This window comes from Monodelphis domestica, chromosome 7, assembly GCF_027887165.1.
Source record: "Monodelphis domestica isolate mMonDom1 chromosome 7, mMonDom1.pri, whole genome shotgun sequence".
Lineage (NCBI taxonomy): Eukaryota > Metazoa > Chordata > Mammalia > Didelphimorphia > Didelphidae > Monodelphis > Monodelphis domestica.
In genome coordinates, this window is record NC_077233.1 from 3,327,356 (window position 1) to 3,348,662 (window position 21,307).

The 21,307-nt window shown below is 57.4% G+C and overlaps 1 protein-coding gene across 1 annotated transcript in view; it reads right to left on the reverse strand.

Annotated features, from left to right (window-relative positions):
• Positions 1-21,307, reverse strand: part of ELMO1 (engulfment and cell motility 1) — a 249,632-nt gene that overhangs the window by 122,432 nt on the left and 105,893 nt on the right. Inside the window, 3 exon segments of the mRNA XM_056804107.1 lie at positions 10,221-10,329; positions 17,671-17,739; positions 17,741-17,776. Of these exon segments, the coding sequence (XP_056660085.1) occupies positions 10,221-10,329; positions 17,671-17,739; positions 17,741-17,776 (214 nt within the window).

The window sequence follows — 21,307 nt, forward strand, 5'->3', positions numbered from 1 at the left end:
AGAGAGAGACAGAGAGAGAGACAGAGAGAGAGACAGAGAGAGAGAGAGAGAGAGGGAGAGAGAGAGAGAGAGAGAGAGAGAGAGAGAGAGAGAGAGAGAGGGAGGGAGAGAGACAGAGACAGAGAGAGAGACAGAGAGAGAGAGAGGGAGAGAGAGGGAGAGAGAGAGAGAGAGAGAGAGAGAGAGAGAGAGAGAGAGAGAGAGAGAGGGAGGGAGAGAGACAGAGACAGAGAGAGAGACAGAGAGAGACAGAGAGAGAGACAGAGACAGAGAGAGACAGAGAATGAGTGTGTGTAAGTATGTGAGTGTGCGTGTAAGTGTGTGAGAGCATATGTGAGTGACTGTGTGTGTGTGTTGGGGCTCAGGCAGTAACGGACGGGGGTCTCCCTCCCCAATCCAGGCAGTGCAGGATAATTGGGGGTAGTCAGGCCAGCTGCCCATTAGACTTCCCAGCCCCAGCCCCCTCTTTTCCTGGGGTGGGAGGTGGAGGCATGTTGGCACTAACGGAATGGCAGGACTTCTGACGGCACGCTGCCCCCCCTCGGACAAGGCCTCTCCATCCCCCGGATCACCTTTGGGTCCTGGGCTGGGTCAGGCTGCAGCGGTGACCACGGAGGGTCGGTTCGGTTCCGCAGCCGAGGGAGTCAGCCTTGTCCACACTCCCCAGTCTGTGGAAGGCAGGCCAGGGCCCCGGGGAACGTGCCGATCCTCTAAGTAGGTCAGCAAAGGATAAACGGGGGGATGTGTAGAATCCGGGGGGCTGGCGCTGTTTCTGTCCACATGTGCTCTCCTGGAGTCTGGTCTAAGCGGCCTCTATGAGCCGGGCTGAGATGACGTGGAGGTCTGCGGGGCAAAGGCGCAGGGCACAACTCAGACTCCCTTCTGGGCTCTGGTGGCCAAAGCGCCCAAGAGGAGGAGAGACCCCCTCCCACTGCCCATCCCCCCAGGCCTTTCCATTCGAGCCAGAGTGGGCAGGGAAGGGAAGGCTCGATTCTGAGGCAGGGATTTGGCCGCCAACAGACTGCCCGAGCCAGCTGGTCTGGCACCCACTGCTTAACACCCAGAGATATTTAGAGAGGCAGCCTTCCCACAAGGGAGGAAGACGAGCACGGCGGCTTCCACAGACTTCCTTGGGGCCCAAGTGTGCCTCGCTGGGAGGGAGCACAAGGGAAGGACTCGTGCTGGCCTCTTCCCTCTGGGGCCAGAGGCAGGGCTCTGGAGAAGCCCATGAGCCACAGCTTGTCGGCTCCCCACCAGACTGGCAGCTCCTTGGGGGCAGGCACTGCCTTTTGCCTCTCTCAGTCCCCGGTGCCTGGTGCAGAGAAGCTGCTTCCCAAACCAGCCCTTTGTGGTCCGTCAGCCACCTTCTCAGCCGCTCTTCATGCTCTCGGGCCATGGCCAGAGCCCATGGCCTGGACGGTTGAACCCAGGTGCTCCTGGCCTGGACGCAGCTCTCCGAGCACGGACTGAGGGTTCCTGGGGGGCCTCTCTGGACTCATCTCATCAGCAGCGTCCTCCTTCCTTCCTTCCTTCCTTCCTTTCTTCCTTCCTTCCTTCCTTCCTTCCTTCCTCCCTCCCTCCTTCCTCCCTTCCTAAATCCCACACGTGTTCTTTGAGCCCTCACAAAGGGAGATGCAGGCCCTGGAGCTCTCCTGGAGCTCATCATCTGGTAGGGACGAGGCCAGGGGACAGGACGGATGGCCCTGGGGGCCCAACGGAGGCCACTGAGGGTCCAATGGCACGTGAATGGGGCGGAATCAAGGAGTCCCTCATCCCTTACAGAGATGCCTCCGGCAGGAAGGAGGCCCACGGAGCTCCAGACAAGAGGGGAACAGTGGCTGCCCGGGTTTCTGTTCCACAGAGAACAGATGGACTCACCAGAGACCTCCTCATCTGGAGGGGCGACTCTGGGGGAGCCAAAGCAGTCCAGGAAGGCTGCCCGGGAGCAGTTTTCCATTTTCCCTTCACAACCCAAATAATCAGACATCCTCCAGGGGCCCAACCCAAAGAAATGAAGAATTGAAAAGAAAAAGGAGGCACCTTGGGGATGTTTCCCATTCCACAGGCAGCTCCTTAGTGGACACAGTGGCAGGCTGCAATTAGCCCTAAAGACCATTTGATTGGATAACACATTCGCTACATGTATAATTTACATAATGCTTTACAATTATCCATGAATATGCAGATCTGGGCAAGTACAGGTACAGGGAAGATCTGACCTGACAGGTCCCTCTGCCTGAAGGGCAGCTGGGAGGGTTCTGATCAGCCCTAACTAGGGTGAGGCAGTCAAGGCTTGGTCTTGGGGTGCTGGAATTTAAAGGGCAAAGACAGCCCTTGTACTCCGGGTGGTAGAAACAACTAAATTTGCATCTAGTTAGAAGAGAATGCATCTCTGGGAGCTCTTGCTGGGCTCAGTCTTCCTGGGTGACCCTTCCACTAAAATGTGGCCTCAAAGGGGCCAGGTTCTCTCCTTCTCCCTTCCCATCTCCCCCTCAAGTGTGGGGCCAAGGCCTTTCTCTGAAGTCTCCCTAACCCTCAATGAATCTTCTTTGCCCCTGGCACAGAAGGGTAGGTACAGCTCTGGCAGCCGATACACATTAAGGGACCAAGGTCTCGTCTATGCCATCTAAGATCTCTTCTGGGTCGATATGCAGCTAGTACTCAGGTGCTGGAGGACCCTCCGGAAGGGAAACAAGTCCCTTAACCTAGCTGTCCCACCAACCAGAAAAACGCCCAAGAAATCTGTGGCTGCCGGTGCTCACATCTAACAATATTTGTGGAAAAGGAGAGAAGGAAGTGAAATGAGGAGAGGAAGAAATGTCTCTCTTACTTGAGCATTATTGTTCCCAGAGTCAATGCAGAAAAGCCAGGAAATTCAGCTGTCGTTCCCATAGCAACAAGAGCTCTGGGCCTCCTGGCCCACGGAAATTAAGTTATAAAAATTAACGTGGCTTGTAGCCCAAGGAAATGCTTCTCTTCATCAAGGAAGCCCACGGCAAAGGCAGATTTCAGCAGGAGCTGTTTGACAATCTCTCCTGGAGATGAGGCCACAAGCAACCGAGTCCAAATAAAGCCCGTGTGCCCCCCCAGCACTCCTCGGGGGGAGAACGGCGCCTTCGCACAGACTCCTGGGCTTGCCTGGCACTCCCCAGCCTGCAGGATCCTGGCTGAGAGCCCCTGAGGATGGATGGATGGGTGGACAGATGGATAGACAGATGGATGGATGGGTGGATGGACGGATGAGCAGACAGATGGATAGACGGATGGATGGATAGAGGGATGGATGGATAGACGGATGGATGGACAGATGGATAGACGGATAGACGGATGGATGGACGAATGGGAAGCTCAAACGATCCAGGAGGCCAGCCTTGGCTCCAAGCCCATTTACCTCAACCCTGGGAAAGGGAGTCAGGATCTCCACCTCCTCCACCTGTCTACGTGCAGCCAAGACGAAGACCCGAGCTATGGAGACAGCGTCCTTTAGGGGATTCTTTCAAGGGGCTCATGCAGAGGCTGGGAGGGGGCAGCCCTCTGCTCTCCACTATGTTAGCCAAGAGGCTTCCCCTCTGGAGCGGGCACCTCCTCAGGCTCTGGGATCAGCTTGCCGGTGAACAAGGACGTGGGAGGCATCTCTTTAGGAGACCCCCGTGAGAAGGCCGCCCGGGGAAGGCTAAGCCCTTAGAAGCTCCCCCCATGCCGGCCCTTAAAAACACGCCACCACACAAGGAAGGCCACGGAAGTAGCAGCCATCCAGGAAGCCACTGTTTCGCAGGAACTAGCCTGCCCCAGAGAGCCGAATCCCAGCCTGGCTGCCTTTCTGTGGGCAACGGAACCCTCCAAAGCCAGATGGATCTCTGAGCTCGCTCCAGCGCCGTCCGCCGACTCACAGAGACTCGCATCAGGGTCCAAACCAAACGAGCACTTCACGGACACTCACCTGGGCCAGGCAGGGGGATGCCGAGAGGAAGCACGAGCCAGACCCTGCCCGCAGGGAGCTTTCTGTCTGCCGGCGGAGGCCATTTCTACAGAGCTCTCCATTCCAGGGCTTCTACCACCATGCCCGGGAGGAAGGGCACAGAGGAGGCAGGGAGAGCAATCCGCGGGCCAGGAAGGCGGCAGCGCCGGCCGGTAACCAGGACGAGGGGGCTGAGCCTCTGCCGGCCGGCGAGCGCGGGCGTCTGGGCGAGCGCCGTGACGGCTTTCCCAGTGGGGTCGCCGATGGTGCCCGGACCGAGAAGGGCGGCTCTGGGCCGTCTGGGATGGCCGTGTCTGGCTCCCTGGAGGGCCTCTCCTGCCCCATCACAACAATTTGTAAACACTTTACAAATATCATTCGATGCTCACAATAGCCATCACGATCCCTACTTGGCAGATGGGGAGACTGAGGCGGTGAGGGTTCTGCCTCCTGCCCAGCGTGGACACGGCCCAAAAGGGATCTGAGCTCTGCCGTCCTGGGCGGCAGGTCCAGCGGGCTCCGGAGCTTGGTGGCTCTGGGCTGGACGCCGTGGGTGTCCGGGGTGCCTCCCTTACCCCAAAGGGCTGAGACAGGCACGTCTCTGGGCTCATTCCCTGGACTCGTGGCGAGGGGAAGCCCTTCTCCGTCACCGACATCAGAGCGGATTTAAGCAGACGCCCCGCTGCCGGGGGGGGGGGGTGTCCTCCCCCCGCAGGGCTCCTCGGCTGGCCCTCCCCCCGCAGGGCTCCTCGGCTGGCCCTCCCCCCGCAGGGCTCCTCGGCTGGCCCTCCCCCCGCAGGGCTCCTCGGCTGGCCCTCCCCCCGCAGGGCTCCTCGGCTGGTCCTCCCCCCGCAGGGCTCCTCGGCTGGCCCTCCCCCCGCAGGGCTCCTCGGCTGGCACCCAGTCGGTCATCAGCGGGCTCCAGGCGCGGCGGCCGCTGATCATCCATCAGTGGAACACGACGGCAATCCCCAGGGAGTCTCCAGAGGCTGAGACAGGAGCTCCTGGCCTGTCGGGGTGCCTCCTCTCGGCCTCCCGCGAGTCTGGCTCAGCCTGAAGCCCCAGAAGCGGCACCAGCTTCGGCACAGCGAGGCGCAGCTGGTTCCTTCTCAGACAGGCTTGCACGGACGGCCCTGGGGAGAAGGGAGGGGTCCAGCCGTGACCTCAGGCAGTCCCGGGGGGCTGCCCGATGCTTCGGGGCTCAACGCGGATTTCTCCCTGGGCCCGGAAAGCGCGCTGGAGGGATCGCAGAGCCAGAGGGGACTCCAAAGGCGCATGCGTGCAACCTCTTCGTTTTACAGGCAAGGAAACTGAGGCCAGGGAGGGGGAGCTTTGGGCTCCCTCCGAGGTCTGGCCCAGAGCCTTCCTTCTACATGGGACCGGAGACCAAGAGAGGGCACGCGGCCTGGCCAAGCGCGCCCCGAGCCCAGCAGGCTGGGAGCGGCTTCCTGAGGGAGAGCCCCAACTCCAACAACTCACACGGAACCCAGGGACGGAGTGATGGCCAGAGGGCCGGCCTTGGGGTACCAAAGGGGCGATCCAGGGCCAGGCCGGCCTCGCACCGGTCCCGGCATCCCTTCAGAGCCCTGCGCGACGTCTGTCTTTCCTCATTATTCGCCACAAAATCACAGAGCGGGCTGGGTGGAACCCAGGGCCGGCGGGCGTGAGCTCAGACCGGACCTCAGACACTTCCTGGGGCGATCCCAGGACCAGTCACTCCTCCTGTGTGCCTCAGTTTCCTCCTCTGTGCAATGGTCCGGGGAAGGAAACGGCCAACCACTGCCGTATCTGCCAAGGAAACTCCAGCAGGGTCCCAAGAGCCGGACAGGCCCCAACAACTGGCTCCTCGTCACGAGAAGACGGAGGAGCTCAGCCGTGGGGCCAGTGTCCGACCCTGGCCAAACCCAGCCTTCCGGCTGACCATCTGCCGGTCACCTCCCTCATGAAAGCAAATGAATTCCAAGTGAAACACAGCGGGGGGACGGACCTCTGCACGAGACCCACCACTGCCACAGCAACGCCCCAAGACCTAGATTCCTCCCCAAAGAAACCAGCCGGGATTTGCGGGTCGGGTGGTCTCCGGGGGAAGAGCCACTCTGAGAGCACCTGGCTGGCCTCAGAGGCCAACAAGCAAGCTGAGCCGGGAGGACGGAGAAGGGCACCCGGTTCGGTCTCCTCCCTTTATAGATGATGAGGGAGAGGCAAAATGACTCGCCCGGAGGCACACAGGCAGTAAGTGGTGGAAGCAGGATCTGAATCCAAGACCCAAGCCTGCTTCCCTATTCCTGTTGGGGATCAGCTTGGAGGAAAGGCCTTCCTGGCAGTCGGTGGGCATCTGAAATGACCCCCTCTGCTTCCGGAGAGAAGGGGGGGCACCCCCTCCCCCAACACGCTTCCCAACCCTAAATCCCTCATGGGCTTCAGCAGACTTTTTGTCTGCTGTCTGCGGGCAGCCCTGGGAAGGTCTGCAAAGGGCTTCAGTGCACCATGGCCCGGGAGCCCGAGGAAGGCCGGGACGGGGGAAGAGCGGCTATGCCCAAGTCCTTCTCCCAATAGCCATAGAAGAAAAGCACTAACTGTGCCAGGGAGGGACGCCCCAAGCCCAGGGATTCATGGCTGGGCCCTGGTGGCAGCCTCCTCCCCTCCCACTCCTACCCATGCTCGCGCAGCCTCTCCTCCATGGAAGGGGGGGAGAGCGCACTCCCAGAGGGCCGTGTTCTAGGAGAGCCAGGGCTGTCAGAGCCCGAGACCTCTGGGGAGGGAACCTGGGGCTGGGACGGCCCAAGGTCAATGGCTGGCATCTGCCCGGGCACCTGTGAATCTTAAATACTACTCAGACTGCACTTTATTAGATTTTGATTAGCTATTTCCTCATTGTAACAATGGAGAAACTTGGTCTAACAAGAATCAGGAACATATTGGGAACTTTACATTACTCCACCCTACTTAGACATACTTTAGGGGAAGATAAAGTTGTAAACTCCTGATTGAACAACGAAGGTACTGAACTCATACCTTATAGTGAAGCTAGAACCTTAAGCTAGGTCTATTTTTAGATCGAATACAAAAAGGTGTTAAGTACCTGTAAAGGTTAAATTAATCACAAAAAGGTCAAGTAACTCTTGACAAAAGGCAAGCTTAACAAAGAAGTGTGAAGTACTCAGAAGATCTAACCAGAGAAGGTGAGAACTAAAGAGTGGTGAGAACTAAGAATGGGCAGTCCTGGAAAAAAGCATCTACTGTGAGTGGTAGACGTGAAAATTTAGGGGAGGTGACATAAGAGAAAATTGTCTTTAAAAGGAAGGGGTAAAAAGTCAGTTGAGGCAATTCAGTTCAGAGAGGATATTCTGAACTCAGTTCAGGAGACTGAGTTCAGTGGAAGACTGGAACCCAGCTTGAAGACAGTCTTCTGGTGAGTGATAAGACTGACTCCCTTACCCTTAGGCTCAGGGAGGTCACTTTGGCCAAGGCTTTTAACTACTTCCTGGCTCAGCCTGAGTCAGAGCAGTTTAAATTAATTCTCTCTCTCTCTCCTTTCCTTAATTCCTTCTCTCTATATTAAAATCTCCATAATTTCCAGACTGACTTGGGGAATTTTATTTGGCGACCATTTAAATCTAGATTTCAAGTCACAAAGCTAAAATTATCCTCACACACCCTGTGGGGAGCACACATCAGGCACGGCTGTGCTGTGGAAGGGCAAAGCTGTGCAAGAGTAGCACCAATCAGTGCACACATGTGAAGACCCCATTGAGGCCAGGCCTGCACGAGACTCCCGGGCACAACAGCCTGACACCATCCCATGGACGAAGGCCCGTCACTGCCTTCGCTCATTCCATGAATGGCACAGAAATAGGCAATTATGAGTCCCAAAATAGCTTCTTGGGAAGACACAATAAAAGCCATGATTCACACATTGGTGGGTGCCCGCCCAGGGCGCAGCTGCAATTTGTTTGTGTCCAAGAGTGAAGCGCGGAAGCTGAGCCGGGCTTGCCAGGAGGAGAGGCCGTGTGCCCACGGGCAGGAAAGCAGGGCATGTGCCGGACCAGCCCTAGAGGTCATCGTGTGGTTTACAGGGCGAGAAACCGAGGCTGCACCAGACACTCAGTGGCACCCTTGAGCGTTGCAGACTTCTCTGAGAGCAGCAAGGCAACTTGCCAGGACAACCCCGAGGGACTTGGGAGAAACTCTCCACATCCCAAGGAAGAACCAGGGGGAGCGGAAGCACAGAAGAACATGGTTCCATGGGGATGGGATGGGGGTTTGGGACTAAATGGTTGCTCTACTGCAAATACGAATGCCATGGAAATAGGTCTGGATCAACAACACATGTAGAACCCAGTGGAATTGGAAGAGGGGAGGGAAAGAACATGAATCATGGAAGAACAAATAAGTAAATAAACTTAATTAAAAAAGAAATGCAAAAAAAAATACGTTCCTCTGGGAAGACAGAGCCCCGACCCTTGTCTGAGCAGAACTGTGGGCCAGGCTGACGCTTGTCTGCCATCTGAGCAGATGGGAGCCCATCATGCCTTAAGAGGGGCGACCGAGGGGGCAGAGGCTCTCTCAGAATTGGGCACAAGACACTTGCCACAGAGCGCCGGCTGAGCCCGAGTCTGTCCTGCTCTGACCACTGGCACAGTGAAAGAGGGAAGGCTGAAGAGTGGGAGGAAGCTCCAGTGTCCAGTGAGCCCCAAAATGAAAAGATGTCACTATTCTGAGCTTACAGGATCTGAACCCAGGGCCCAACCACCCTGCACACTGCCAAGGGAGTGTGGAGCCGAGTGTCTCCAGAAGTAGCATGAGAATGAATGAGCCCCAGAGACCCCCCAAAGCTCTACAAACAAAGGGCACTTGGCCCATCTTTGTTCTGGAGCTGGAAGGACCTCAGAGGCCCCGGTCCGCTCCTGCGCCTCACCCCAAGGCACCAGGGAGACGGGCTCTGGATTCTGGCCCCTGATTCCCTCTGGCCAAGTCCTATCCAGGCCAGCACAAGGCGATGCCCGAGTTCAAGTCAGGAGCTAAATGTCCCCCAGGGCACCACACACAAACTCATTAGTTTACAGCCTCACTGGCCATGGCCCGGGGCTGATTCTGGGGTCCCAGGAGAGGGCGGGCTCGGGGTCTGGCCCCCCAGAGCACCCCCATCGCAGCCCCTCCTGGCTGCGGGTCGTGTTCCTGGGGACCCTTCCCAGGCCTGCAGGGTGGTCTGGGGCACTGTGCCAGGGGAGGATTCGCACTGAAGTCGCTCGCAAGGAGAGGGATCAGCCTGCTCTGGGCATCCCCAGCCGCCAAGGCCAAAGCAGGAGCTGTTTCGAGAGAGGCAGATCCCGGACAAGAACAAGAGCGAAGAGGGAGCTCCGCCTCCTCAGGACACACTTCAGGGCGCCCTCCGGAGCTCAGCCCGAAGGGCTTCTCCAGAGTCCCTGCATGGCGGCCGCGCATGCCAACTGGCTGGGCCCAGAGGCCAGCCGAGGTGTTCCTGGCAGCCCAGGAAGACAGAAGGGAAGTCGAGGCGTTCTCACAGAGGGCGAGTGGGGCTTCCCTGCCTGGACTACAGCCCGTTGTGCCCAGTGTCAGACAGAGGGCCGCAAAGATGGAGGAAAAGCCACCCCCAGGCCCAGGACGGGGCAGCCCGGATCAGCATCTGGCACGGGGTGGGCACCGGTTAAAGCAGCATGGGGGGGGGGGGGATGGACAGACATGGGGCTACGCCAGAGCAGCCTTCTGCTGGCCCCCCAGCTTCGATCCTCCCCTCTCTCCCACCCCTCCTCCCGGGCCTGGCCCCAGTGAATCTCCTCGAACCCAGAGCTGACCACTTCCCTGCTCAACCATCTCCAGTGGCCCTGAGGACTCTCACAGACAGTACTGGAGCTTGGGAAGGGCGTGGAAAGCCATCCCAGTGTGGAGGGGACTTTCCTTTGGTTCTCATCCCCAAGGCTGCGCTTCACACGACCCGCTCTCAGGCTCGGGATTCTAGAGCGATTCTAGATTCCGTGGAAGCTCGAGGCCTTCAGGTCAGGAGGGAGACAGATGCGAAACCGACCCACGGCGACCAAGCGGCGCTTCAGACCATGACGAGCCCCACACGAGGCCGCCCATCCCCATTCATTCTCCCACGAGCAGGCTTAGGAGGCCCTTCTCTGGGCTTGCCCGGGAGCCCGGCGCCCTCTTTCCCTCCAGCTCCCAGGAGGGGCACCCCGGGAGGACAAGGGCCCCCCAAGAAGCTCAGGGGGGCCGGCAGGCTGGACCCACCACTTACGTAACTCCCCCACTTTGAGGATCTCGCAGAGCATCTTGGTCAGCTCGATGCTGCTGCGGCCGAACGGGCACTCGTGCTTGTCTTCGCGGCTGCTGTTCTCCAGGACGATCTGGGGGAGGCAAGGACAGGGGTCAGGGAGGGGGCTGCGGCCAGACAGAGCCCCGCAAGGCAGCTCCTTCCCCCGGCCGGGAGGAGCGGAAAGCCAAGGCAGAAGCGCCCGGCTGAGTTTGGGGAGAAGAAATGCTGAGGGCAGCTCCGGATGGAGGGCTCACACGGCCCGGCCCGGCCTCCCTCCCTCGGACTGACGAGGCCAAATGGAAGGTGGCGGCGCCGAAAACAATGTGTGGCTCCAGCGCCAGGACCGGCAGAGGGAGGCGCAAGCCACGCCCCCATTTCTTCCCAGGGAGCCCTGCCTGCAGCCCCACCTCCCAGCCCAGAGACCAGGACCCTCTCTTGGACTCCTCCGCAAGCCGGCCCAGCGCCTGTCCGCCTCGTGGTCGCCGAGGCTCAGCCATTGGGGCTCCCGCATCAGTATATGTTGGCAGCCCAGCGGCACCACAGGCTAACTTCCGTAATCGGTGTGGAAATGAGCCTCATCCATCCTGTGCTCTTTACCTCCAGGAGGGAACTAAAGGTGGGGGGGGGGCCCTGGAGGCTGCTGGGAAAGCACGTGGGCGGCCCCTCCCCCACCCTTGGAGGGTGTCAGCTAAGGAGGGATGAGCCGCCCACATGACCTCCTCCCACAAACAAGGCCCTCGGCTATGGAGCACAGAGGCAGCCAACCCCGGAAATCTCTCCTCGACCTCCTTCTCTGGGAGGGGCTCCCTGAAACCCTCTCCAGCTGCTGCTCCTCACTACTTCCCGTACCCTAACCCTAGAGTAGGCAGCGCGGCAATGGGCCAATCTGAACCCAGAACCGCCATCCCCAGGCCAGGCCGGGCTCTGAAGTCCCTGTTTCTAATCTAGCTCAATTGGATCCGGACCGCCCCCATTAGTGTCCCATAATGGAGCAACGCTCAGAACCTGCCCCTCCTCTGAGGGGTCTCTTCAGGCCTGAGTAGCTCCAGGATGCCAAGACGCCCAGATCGGCCCTGACTTCACAGAGCTGCCAGCCACCCGGCACTGGAGGAAATGAGGAGGGTGAGGAGACAGGCAGAGATGGGGAGACAGAGATGGGGAGACAGAGACAGAGACAGAGATGGGGAGACAGAGAGACAGAGACAGAGACGGGGAGACAGAGATGGGGAGACAGAGATGGGGAGACAGAGAGACAGAGACAGAGATGGGGAGACAGAGATGGGGAGACAGAGAGATCGAGACAGAGATGGAGAGACAGAGACAGAGATGGGGAGACAGAGACAGAGGCAGAGACAGAGATAGGGAGACAGAGAGACAGAGACAGGGAGACAGAGATGGGGAGACAGAGAGACAGAGACAGAGATGGGGAGACAGAGAGACAGAGACAGAGACAGAGACAGAGATGGGGAGACAGAGATGGGGAGACAGAGAGACAGAGACAGAGATGGGGAGACAGAGAGACAGAGGCAGAGATGGGGAGACAGAGAGACAGAGACAGAGACAGAGATGGGGAGACAGAGACAGAGGCAGAGACAGAGATAGGGAGACAGAGAGACAGAGACAGAGACGGGGAGACAGAGATGGGGAGACAGAGAGACAGAGACAGAGATGGGGAGACAGAGAGACAGAGACAGAGACAGAGACAGAGATAGGGAGACAGAGAGACAGAGACAGGGAGACAGAGATGGGGAGACAGAGAGACAGAGACAGAGATGGGGAGACAGAGAGACAGAGACAGAGACAGAGATGGGGAGACAGAGATGGGGAGACAGAGACAGAGACAGAGATGGGGAGACAGAGAGACAGAGACAGAGACAGAGACAGAGATGGGGAGACAGAGACAGAGGCAGAGACAGAGATAGGGAGACAGAGAGACAGAGACAGAGACGGGGAGACAGAGATGGGGAGACAGAGAGACAGAGACAGAGATGGGGAGACAGAGAGACAGAGACAGAGACAGAGATGGGGAGACAGAGAGATTGAGACAGAGATGGAGAGACAGAGACAGAGATGGGGAGACAGAGAGATTGAGACAGAGATGGAGAGACAGAGACAGAGATGGGGAGACAGAGAGACAGAGACAGAGATGGGGAGACAGAGACAGAGGCAGAGACAGAGATAGGGAGACAGAGAGACAGAGACAGAGATGGGGAGACAGAGACAGAGGCAGAGATGAGGAGGCAGAGACAGAGATGGGGAGACAGAGACAGAGACGGGGAGACAGAGATGGGGAGACAGAGAGACAGAGACAGAGACGGGGAAACAGAGATGGGGAGACAGAGAGACAGAGACAGAGACGGGGAGACAGAGATGGGGAGACAGAGAGACAGAGACAGAGACGGGGAGACAGAGATGGGGAGACAGAGAGATCAAGACAGAGATGGAGAGACAGAGAGACAGAGGCAGAGATGAGGAGGCAGAGACAGAGACAGAGACAGAGAAGGAGACGGGGAGAGACAAGAACGCCCGTTTGGAGTCAGGCTGCCCCCCGCCACCTCCTCTCCCTGTGCCCAGAGCCAGCTGGGCTGATTTCCCTGAGATTCACGACTACCCAAGTGTGGGCTCCGTCGGGCTGTCCCGAAGACGGCTCTGGGGCTGGGTAGAAGGAAAGCCTTGCCTGGCCCAGAGAGAGGCCTCTGGCAGGAGCCCAGGACAGGCCCAGGGCTGTGGCCCAAAGATGCTTCTGAGGAAGGAAGAAAAGGGAAGGCTGGGGGCGCCCCAGGAGGCCAGCGAGGTGGAGAACCAAAGGGTGAAGAGCCGGAGACGGCTGCCGGCACCTACTCCACGCGATGACTTACTAGAACTGCTCCAACAGCTGCGGCCCCTCCCAGCCGGCCTGGAGCCGCTCTCTTCCTTCCTCTCACATGCTCCTCCTGGCGCTGCCTCAATGCCATAAGATTTGGTGCTTTGGGATCACGGAGCCGCCCTGGGTGGCCCCCGGGCCTGGGTACCGGTCACTCTTGCTCCTGGCTCTAAGGTCCAGCCGGGCTGATGTAGGCCTGTCCACTGTGGCATGCGTGCCACAGGTTGGGCTACATCCCGTGACTGTGCCTTTGGAGAAATACAGGAAGCAACGACACTGGCATCAGAAGTGGAGGCTTTGCCTGGCAGCAGCCGGATTGGGGAAGGAGAGAGCCTGGCATGTCTCCCCAGGGAGCTCTGAAGTCCCTTCAAGGCCAGGAAGCACAGTTGGCTCCCCCATGGATACCTTCCTAAGCACCACCATGATTCCTCATCACGGAAGGAGGAGGAGCTGCCATCTCAGCGGTCATGGCACCAGGCAGGGGCACTGGCCAGGCTGCCTCGTGCCAGATGTCTGAGGCGCAGCCCAGCCAAAGGTGCAGACGCTTGCTCCGGTGGGGGGGCCTGGCCTTGTGGTCATTTTTTAAGGCCCAGAACGCCCCCCACTGTTATAGAAGAGGCACCTCGGGCCACCCAAATGAACACTATTCTGGGCCTCCTAGGAAGGGGAGAACCTAGTTATACAGAAAGATAAGGCACCAGAAAGAGAATATCTGTGAGCGGACTCCTTGGACTGCCATTATAAAATGAGACACGGACATCCTGGGAAGACCCGCCCCGGACAGTCTATCTCCTGGGAGAAATCGGGGAACCCTTCCAAAGGCCAAATGAAAGGTGGAGAAGCTTTGTCTTAGCCTAATATTCATAAGAGTCACGATGTAAACAGTCTATGTTAAACAACAAAAATATAACGTCAGAAGAGAAGACTCGAGACAGGAGGTCCTGGTCTTCCTGCTGCTCCTCATGGGCTTCATTCTTCTCCAGTAGATGGAGGCCCTGGTCTTCCTGCTGCTCCTCATGGGCTTCATTCTTCTCCAGTAGATGGAGGCCCTGGTCTTCCTGCTGCTCCTCATGGGCTTCATTCTTCTCCAGTAGATGGAGGCCCTGGTCTTCCTGCTGCTCCTCATGGGCTTCATTCTTCTCCAGAAGATGGAGTCTCTGGTCTTCCTGCTGCTCCTCATGGGCTTCATTCTTCCCAGAAGATGGAGGTCTTGGTCTTCCTGCTGCTCCTCATGGGCTTCATTCTTCTCCAGAAGATGGAGGTCCTGGTCTTCCTGCTGCTCCTCATGGGCTTCATTCTTCTCCAGAAGATGGGAGACGTCCAGATAGTCAAGATTCTGGCTAGCTCAGAGATGGCCGAGTAGCCTTCAAATGGCCGCCAGAAAGGTTATCAGAGGAATCAGACTCCCAGCCCCACCAGACCCTGAATTTAGAGTTGGGAGAGACATTCAAGGTAACCCAAGTCCAACCTCTTCACTTTTCAGAGGAGGAAAGGGAGGCCCTGCCAAGCTTAGACACTGTCCAAATTCCCCAAGCCAGAGGCATTGGGGTTGGGTTCTGAACTCTGGACTGCTCACTCCTAATCCTCAGCTCCTTTCACTGGGCCATGCTGGGCTCTGGAGAGGCCAAAACAAGGAGCTGCGGATCTCAGGGTACTCACTATGTGATGTCTGAGTCACTCAAAACCCACAGGCTCTGGGGCTTTCAGAAAGGTGAACTTTAGCCCTTTCTAAAGGAAAACTTGACAATTAGAGCTTATGTAGAGAAATAATAACGGTAGTGCTAAGTAACCAAGCTACATTTAGTGGGTGCTTTAAGGCTTTTCAGAGCATTTTTTTAGATGATCTCCTGGGATCCTCATGAGAGGAGACTGTTTGCTTGGGTGGTAGTGAGCTCCCCATCAGTGGAGGTTTGTGTGTTCTCAGGGACCATCAGAAAACAGGTTGACGGCTGAAAAGGCCCTCTAAAGTGGACCTAACACAGGTGATCCAGGTTAGCTATGAGCCTTACAGGTCATGGAAACGGGAGTCATTCCTCTTATTCTCTGTCCACAGGATTGTCCACAGGAGTAACTGAGGCCTCAGAGCAGGCCTGGCAACTGGGGAGAAGGAAGAGGCTCCGCAGAGATGGGCTGAGGTCAATCTGGGCCATCACCCTGTTGATCCCATCAATGGCATTGGGGGAATTGATGACTTTATGGGGATGGAGCGCCATCCCCTGAGGCAGCACAGGACCTCCCGGTCCATCATGGAGGCGCCAGGGGCCAGGACTGGCTCCGTGGCTTGCCCAGGGTTTCAGAGGCAGGATGGTAGAAGTGGGCCTGGGATCTAGGTTTTCTGGGGGCTTCGGGACCCTCTAAGTCCTCTCCAGAAAACTGCTGATTGGGGTTTTTGTGTGACAGCTTCCCAGAAAGAAGTCCCTCCCGACGAGGGTCAGACTTAGCGGGTTTGAGTGGTTCGAGAAGGTGGAGCGGGTGCAAAGGGCCAGGACCTTGAGCTCTCCTCTGTGGCTCCTCTGGGCTTCTGAGTGCTGTGAAGACTCCCATCAATTAATTCAAGGAGCATCAACGAAGTGTCTGCTGCGGGGTAGATGCTGAGAATGCAAAGAGAGAAGCTGTCCCGGGCCCTGCCCTTCAGGAGCCCGTCAAAAGATGAGCTAGAAGGAAAGGAAAGGCTGAGCTGGCTCGCCAGATGGAAAGCTGCCATGCACCCGCCCTTATGGACACTTCACTGGGGAACCAGGGATGCACTGACTCATGGAGGGCACCAAGGAAAGTGGGGGCCGGGGCTCAGGAAGACCTGGGTTCAAGTCCTGCCTCTAATATGAACTAGCTGAGTGATCTGGATGATCATGAGGATCCTGCTTTACCCCTCAGATCCTCAGTGGCCTCATCTGTATAATGGAGATAATGTTCCCTAACTTTATAGGGCTCATGGGAAGGACCAATGTGGTCTTAGAGCATTCCAGAAAGAAGATCTGTCACCATTAGCACTGTCTGTTTCTAACTGGTGGATCAGAGGTTCAGACAATTAGAGCTGGAAGGGACCTTCAAGACCACTGGGTCCAACCCCATAGTTTTACAGACTTGAGGAGTCTTCAGGAGACTTGCCCAGGGTCACACAACCAGGATGTACCTAAGGGCAGGACAGGAAACTGACTCTGGCCCAGATATGATCCACTGACTGTCCTCTTCTCCTAGGCATGAAATATGGCCCTGAAATGACCAGTGAGGCTGGGATAGGCCAGAAATGGGGGCCATTGACCTCACTCTTCCAGGTGGCCTCCATTCAACTTGAATCGCCTCCTCTGGGCTAATTCCCCTGCTCCAGGCTGGTGATAACAAGCCCATCCCTAAGGCTGGGGCCCTCGGACAAAAAGAGGAACAGAGAACTCACTTCCTTTTTTCCTTCTTCCTCCCTTCTTCCCTCGTTCCTTCTACCCTCCCTTCCTTCCCTCCTTCCTTCTTTCCTTCCTGTCTCTCCCTCCCTGCCTTCATCCTTCCTTCCTTCCTTCCTTCCTTCCTTCCTTCCTTCCTTCCTTCCTTCCTTCCTTCCTTCCTTCCTTCCTTCCTTCCTTCCTTCCTTCCTTCCCTTCTTCCTTCCATCCTTCCCCCTCGCCTTCCATCTTAGAATCAATACTGTGTATTGATTCCAAGGCAGAAGAGTGGTACGAGCTAGGCAGTGATTCAACCAGGGTTACCCTTGATCAAGGAAGTATCTGAGGGTAGATTGGAACCCAGGACCTCCCATCCCCAGGTCTGGCACTCCATCACCCATCACCGAGTGATCGAGCTGCCCCTCTCCACCATTTTTCCCAATATTTCTGGGCAAACAGACAAATCCATTTCCAGGGCCAACCTGGCAGGCTTATGTTGTTGCTCCGGATCCCCCGGGTATCTTGACCAAGAAAGGGATGGACAGAATCTGAGAGAGCTGAACAGAGAAGACTCGAGGGGGCCTGAGTGGACAGCGAGGCTGAGAGAGAAATCAATGAGCCAGGAGCAAATGGCTGAAGAGGCCCCTAGGGGAATAAAGGGAGGGGGGCGAGAAGGATGAGCCTTGGAGCTTTACTCCCATCATTTCCTTCATTGTTCATTTGAGTTGCACGCTATGCCCTGTGATTACAGAGCCCAGGCCGCGGCCCACGTCCCCTGAGCAGAAAGCTGCAGCCTCCCTGGGCAGCGGGCCCCCATTTTGGGGGGTTCGTGTCTCGGGGGTGCCCACCAGAGGGCAGAGCCAGAGATGCCAGGGCGCAGGCGTGGCTCCCGTCGGGCCCTTTCCTAGGGCTGCCCCCTCTCTCTGGCGGCCAGCGAGCTCTGCCCACCGTCGGCCTCTTTTAGGGCTCCAACGACGGCCAGAGACCCTGAGGGAAAGGGGCGCCTCCGGGGAGGCCCCCAGCTCTCCAGGACCAGCGCCAGGCCCTCTCCCGGGGATCCAAGGAGGCGAGGGGCCGCCGACTCTCTGCCTTTAGATCGCGGCACATCGCGCGGCCCCAAAGGCTTGATCCAAGCGGCTCCTGCTGGCTTCACAGAACAATGAGCGAGTGGCTGGGAGACGCGGCCGGGACTTACCCGGATGTAGGCGTCCTGGTGGTGTTTGGCGAAGTAGAGCATGTTGTCGAGGGCCAGCATGCCGGGGGGGCGTCTGCGTGAAGTCCATGGCCGGGTTCACATGGTTCTGTGGACGGACAAGCAGAGGGACACGTCAGCGGCCTCGTCCAGACACGGGGCCCCTCCTGCCCCCCCCGAACCACTGCCCGGGCTCAGCCAGCGTCTCCCGATGCCTCCCCGAAGATGGGGGGCTCCGTCCAGAGGAGGGAGGGAGGCGAACAGCAGCCCCCCGCAATCTCTCCTCCACGGCCCAGACCACCGAGTTAACTATCCAAACCACGCCACGCCATGCAAGGCACAACCCTCGGGCCTGGGGACCCAAGGAGGGGAAAGTGGCAGGCTTTGTCCTATAGAGAAAAAGAGGAAGCACGCAATGGGACAAGAGAAACGCATTTCTCCTGGAACAGCCCGGAAAAGGAAGGGCCCGAGGCTCCATCAATGGGGCTCCTCGCCTAGACCGAGGGCGGAGAGCTCTGTAGGGGGCTCAGCCACCGTCCAGTAGCCCTGGGGCTGCCCAGAAGGCCTGGCACTGTAAAGGAGACCTGCCAGTCCTAATGAAGAGTCTGAAGAAATGAGAGAAGGCACCTGCGATGACAAAATACAATCGTTTAAAGCACCTCTGGGACAAAATTCCAGATGAGGAAAACGTGGGACTGTGGAAGCAGAAGGATGGGCTAGAAGGGCCCCCAGGAAGCCACCAATGCCAAAGGGGAGGGGGGGGACAAGGACGGCACAGAGAAAGAAGCCAGTGATCCACGGCTGTCTGGCAGGATTCAAATGCCCACCTTGAGCCCAATGTCCACACGCTAGACTCTCCCACGTTGGCTGCCCCACACCAACCTTCCTAAACTGCAAGTTTTTGTTGTTTAGTCACTTCAGTCATGTAGGACGTTGTGATCCCCTTTTGGGGTTTTCTTGGCAGAGATAGGAGGGGTCGCCACTTCTTTCTTTGCGTCATTTTCCAGGTGAGGAAACCGGGGCAAACAGGGTGAAGTGACTTGCCTAGAGTCGCCCAGCTAAGTGTTACAGGACAAGCTCGAACTAGGATCTTCCTGACCATATCAGGCCTGGCACTCTATCCACTGGGCCATCTAGTTGACCAAATTGCAAATAGAATATTAGGAAAAAGATGATATTTGTCCTAAGGACTAAAAGGGAATAGAAAGCCTGCTCAAATAAAAAAAGGAAGAGAGAAACTTTCAAAGTAGGCCTTTAAAGGGAAATTTGGATGGATAAGAGAAAGTTTAGAATAGAAACTGGAAAATCTTACCAAGTAGTAGACATTGGAAAAAAAACCCCAACAAACCAATATGGGGGTGGGGGCGAGTGAGGAGAGAACTAAAAAATGCAATGCTATAATGAGACATTTAAAGCAAAATCAGACTACTGAAAAATGGGAACAAAACATACTACATCTAGTTTCAAAAAGGACTAAACTAGGAAACAAGATGAGTGCAGATAATTTTAAAATCATTGTATTCTCCAAGAAAGTATAATTAAACAAAAAGCTTGTCTATACCACATGCTAAGAAATCGAGGAAGAAACTACCCAGAACTGTTGGAACTTGCAGGCAAATTGAAAGAGTCCACAGGTCACCACCTGAAAGAAACCCCACATTTAATATTCCCAGAAATGTGATTGCCAAATGCCAAAGCTTCTAGGCCGAATAAAAATAGTGTGAACAGAAGACATATTATGCATCAAGGAACCCCACTTAGAATTATCTAGGACTCTGCAGCAGTGTAAGAAAGGAAAGAGTAGGAAAAACCCCTCGAAAGATCATTGATGATCTCTACGTTTTTCTGTTCAAATAATCATGACGGAATAGAATCTCTTTTTGTAACTTCTCCTTTTCAAAATGTAATATTTTATTTTTCCCAATTACATGTAAAAACAACTTTTAACATCCACTCTAAAAACGTTGAGTTCCAAATTCTCTCCCTCCCTGAGATGGAAAGCAACTTGAGAGGCCATCCAGGTACAGCCATGCCAAAAAAAAAAAGTCTGAATAGACTTTCTGAAAGCAGACAGAAGTCCGGAGAAAGCTGCACGGCTGGCAGGCCCGGGTACGGACATCTGGAGAAGACAAGTGGGTGGGATGACCGCCGGGCCCCAATGAGGCGGCGCAGCGGCGCCCCACGGGACGCCCCCGCCTAAGTTTCCCTGCAGTCAGAAAACCCAACCACTCAATTTCCCGGTCTCTGAAGAAATGCTTGGCTAGTTATCTGTGAGCCCGGACGCTGGCACGGCTCGAGGGCAGACTGGCAGGACAGACAGGGACCAGATGAACGCTGGTCCTTCCTCAGGATCCCCTGGTTTTCCAGAACCTCAGCTCTCGCCACAGTCCAGCGACAATAGCATTTCTATAGCACCTACTATGTGCCAGGCATTGTGCTACGCACACTCCAGTCGTTATCACGTTCAACCCTTGCAACAGCCCTGAGCAAGGTGCTCTCGTCGTCCTCATTTTGTAGGTGAGGAAACGGGCAGACAGAGGGGAAGGGACTTGTCCAGGGTCCCACAGCCAGGAAGTGTCTGGGGCTGGCTTTGAACTCGGGGCTGCTAACCACGACTCCTAACGGGTGTAGGAGGCCAAAAGAAACGTGCTTGAATTTCCGGCGAGCCACGGAGCTCCTTCACCCCCCGTGGATGACGGACGGCAGCTGGCCGAGCATCTCAGCCTTCCTCTGCCAGACCGTCGAAACGCCAACAATTGTCCGGTGGCAAACCGCCATGATGAAGGGCGTCCTCGTCCGGCCGTGCCGCGCCGGCCGGAGCTGCCTCTTCCCGTCTCCTTGTTTGTGACCCGGAGCTCGTCGGCTCATTTTCCTGTCAGGGCTTTTCTGGTTGTTGTTTTGCTCTCCCGGCCTTGAAATCGCACCGCCAAGCGCTTGGACGGACTGCCCGGGCTTCTCTTCGGGCACCGTGACGCCCGCGCCGCAGCCAAGGACGGCGACGAGCGCTTCTCCCTTCCAAGGGGGGCTGCGACCCATTCAAGGAAAGAGACCTCCAGCGGACTCTCCCGGCCGACTGACCTCGAGGCCACCTTCCAGGCCCCCGGTGCGGCCTACGAGAAGGGCTCCCGCCTCCGCCTCTCTGGGGTCCTCCGACGCGACGTGCCAGGCGCCTCCTCGGCTCTGTGGCGCCAGACGCGCCCTGGAGAATCCCCTGCAGAGGAGGCGAGCTCTGCGCCCCCCGCGTGCTGCCACGACGGACACCCACACGTCCGGCTCGCGGGGGCCTTTCTGTGCCGGCTGGCCCGCCTGCCCTCCCCGGCCACCCCCTGGGATCCGTCTCGGCCCCAAAGTCTGGCCCTCGGGGCCGAGCTCTGGCCTCTCGCCGCCTCTGAACCCCAACGCCTCGCCCAGAGCCTGCCAACTGGCTGGGAGCGGGGCGCCCCCGGCCCCCCGGCCCGGAGCAGGAGGGAGCCGGCCGAGGGGAGGCGGCCGCTCCGGGCGAAGGTCCTGGCCGCGCCCGGCATCGCCCTAACAGGGCTAGACGGCTCGTCAGGCCGCTCGCCGGGGAGCGTCAAGGACGGGTCGGCCCTGCGGCTAGCCGGGCAGACGAGAGCCTCCTCCCCGCTCCGGGCCGTCCCGG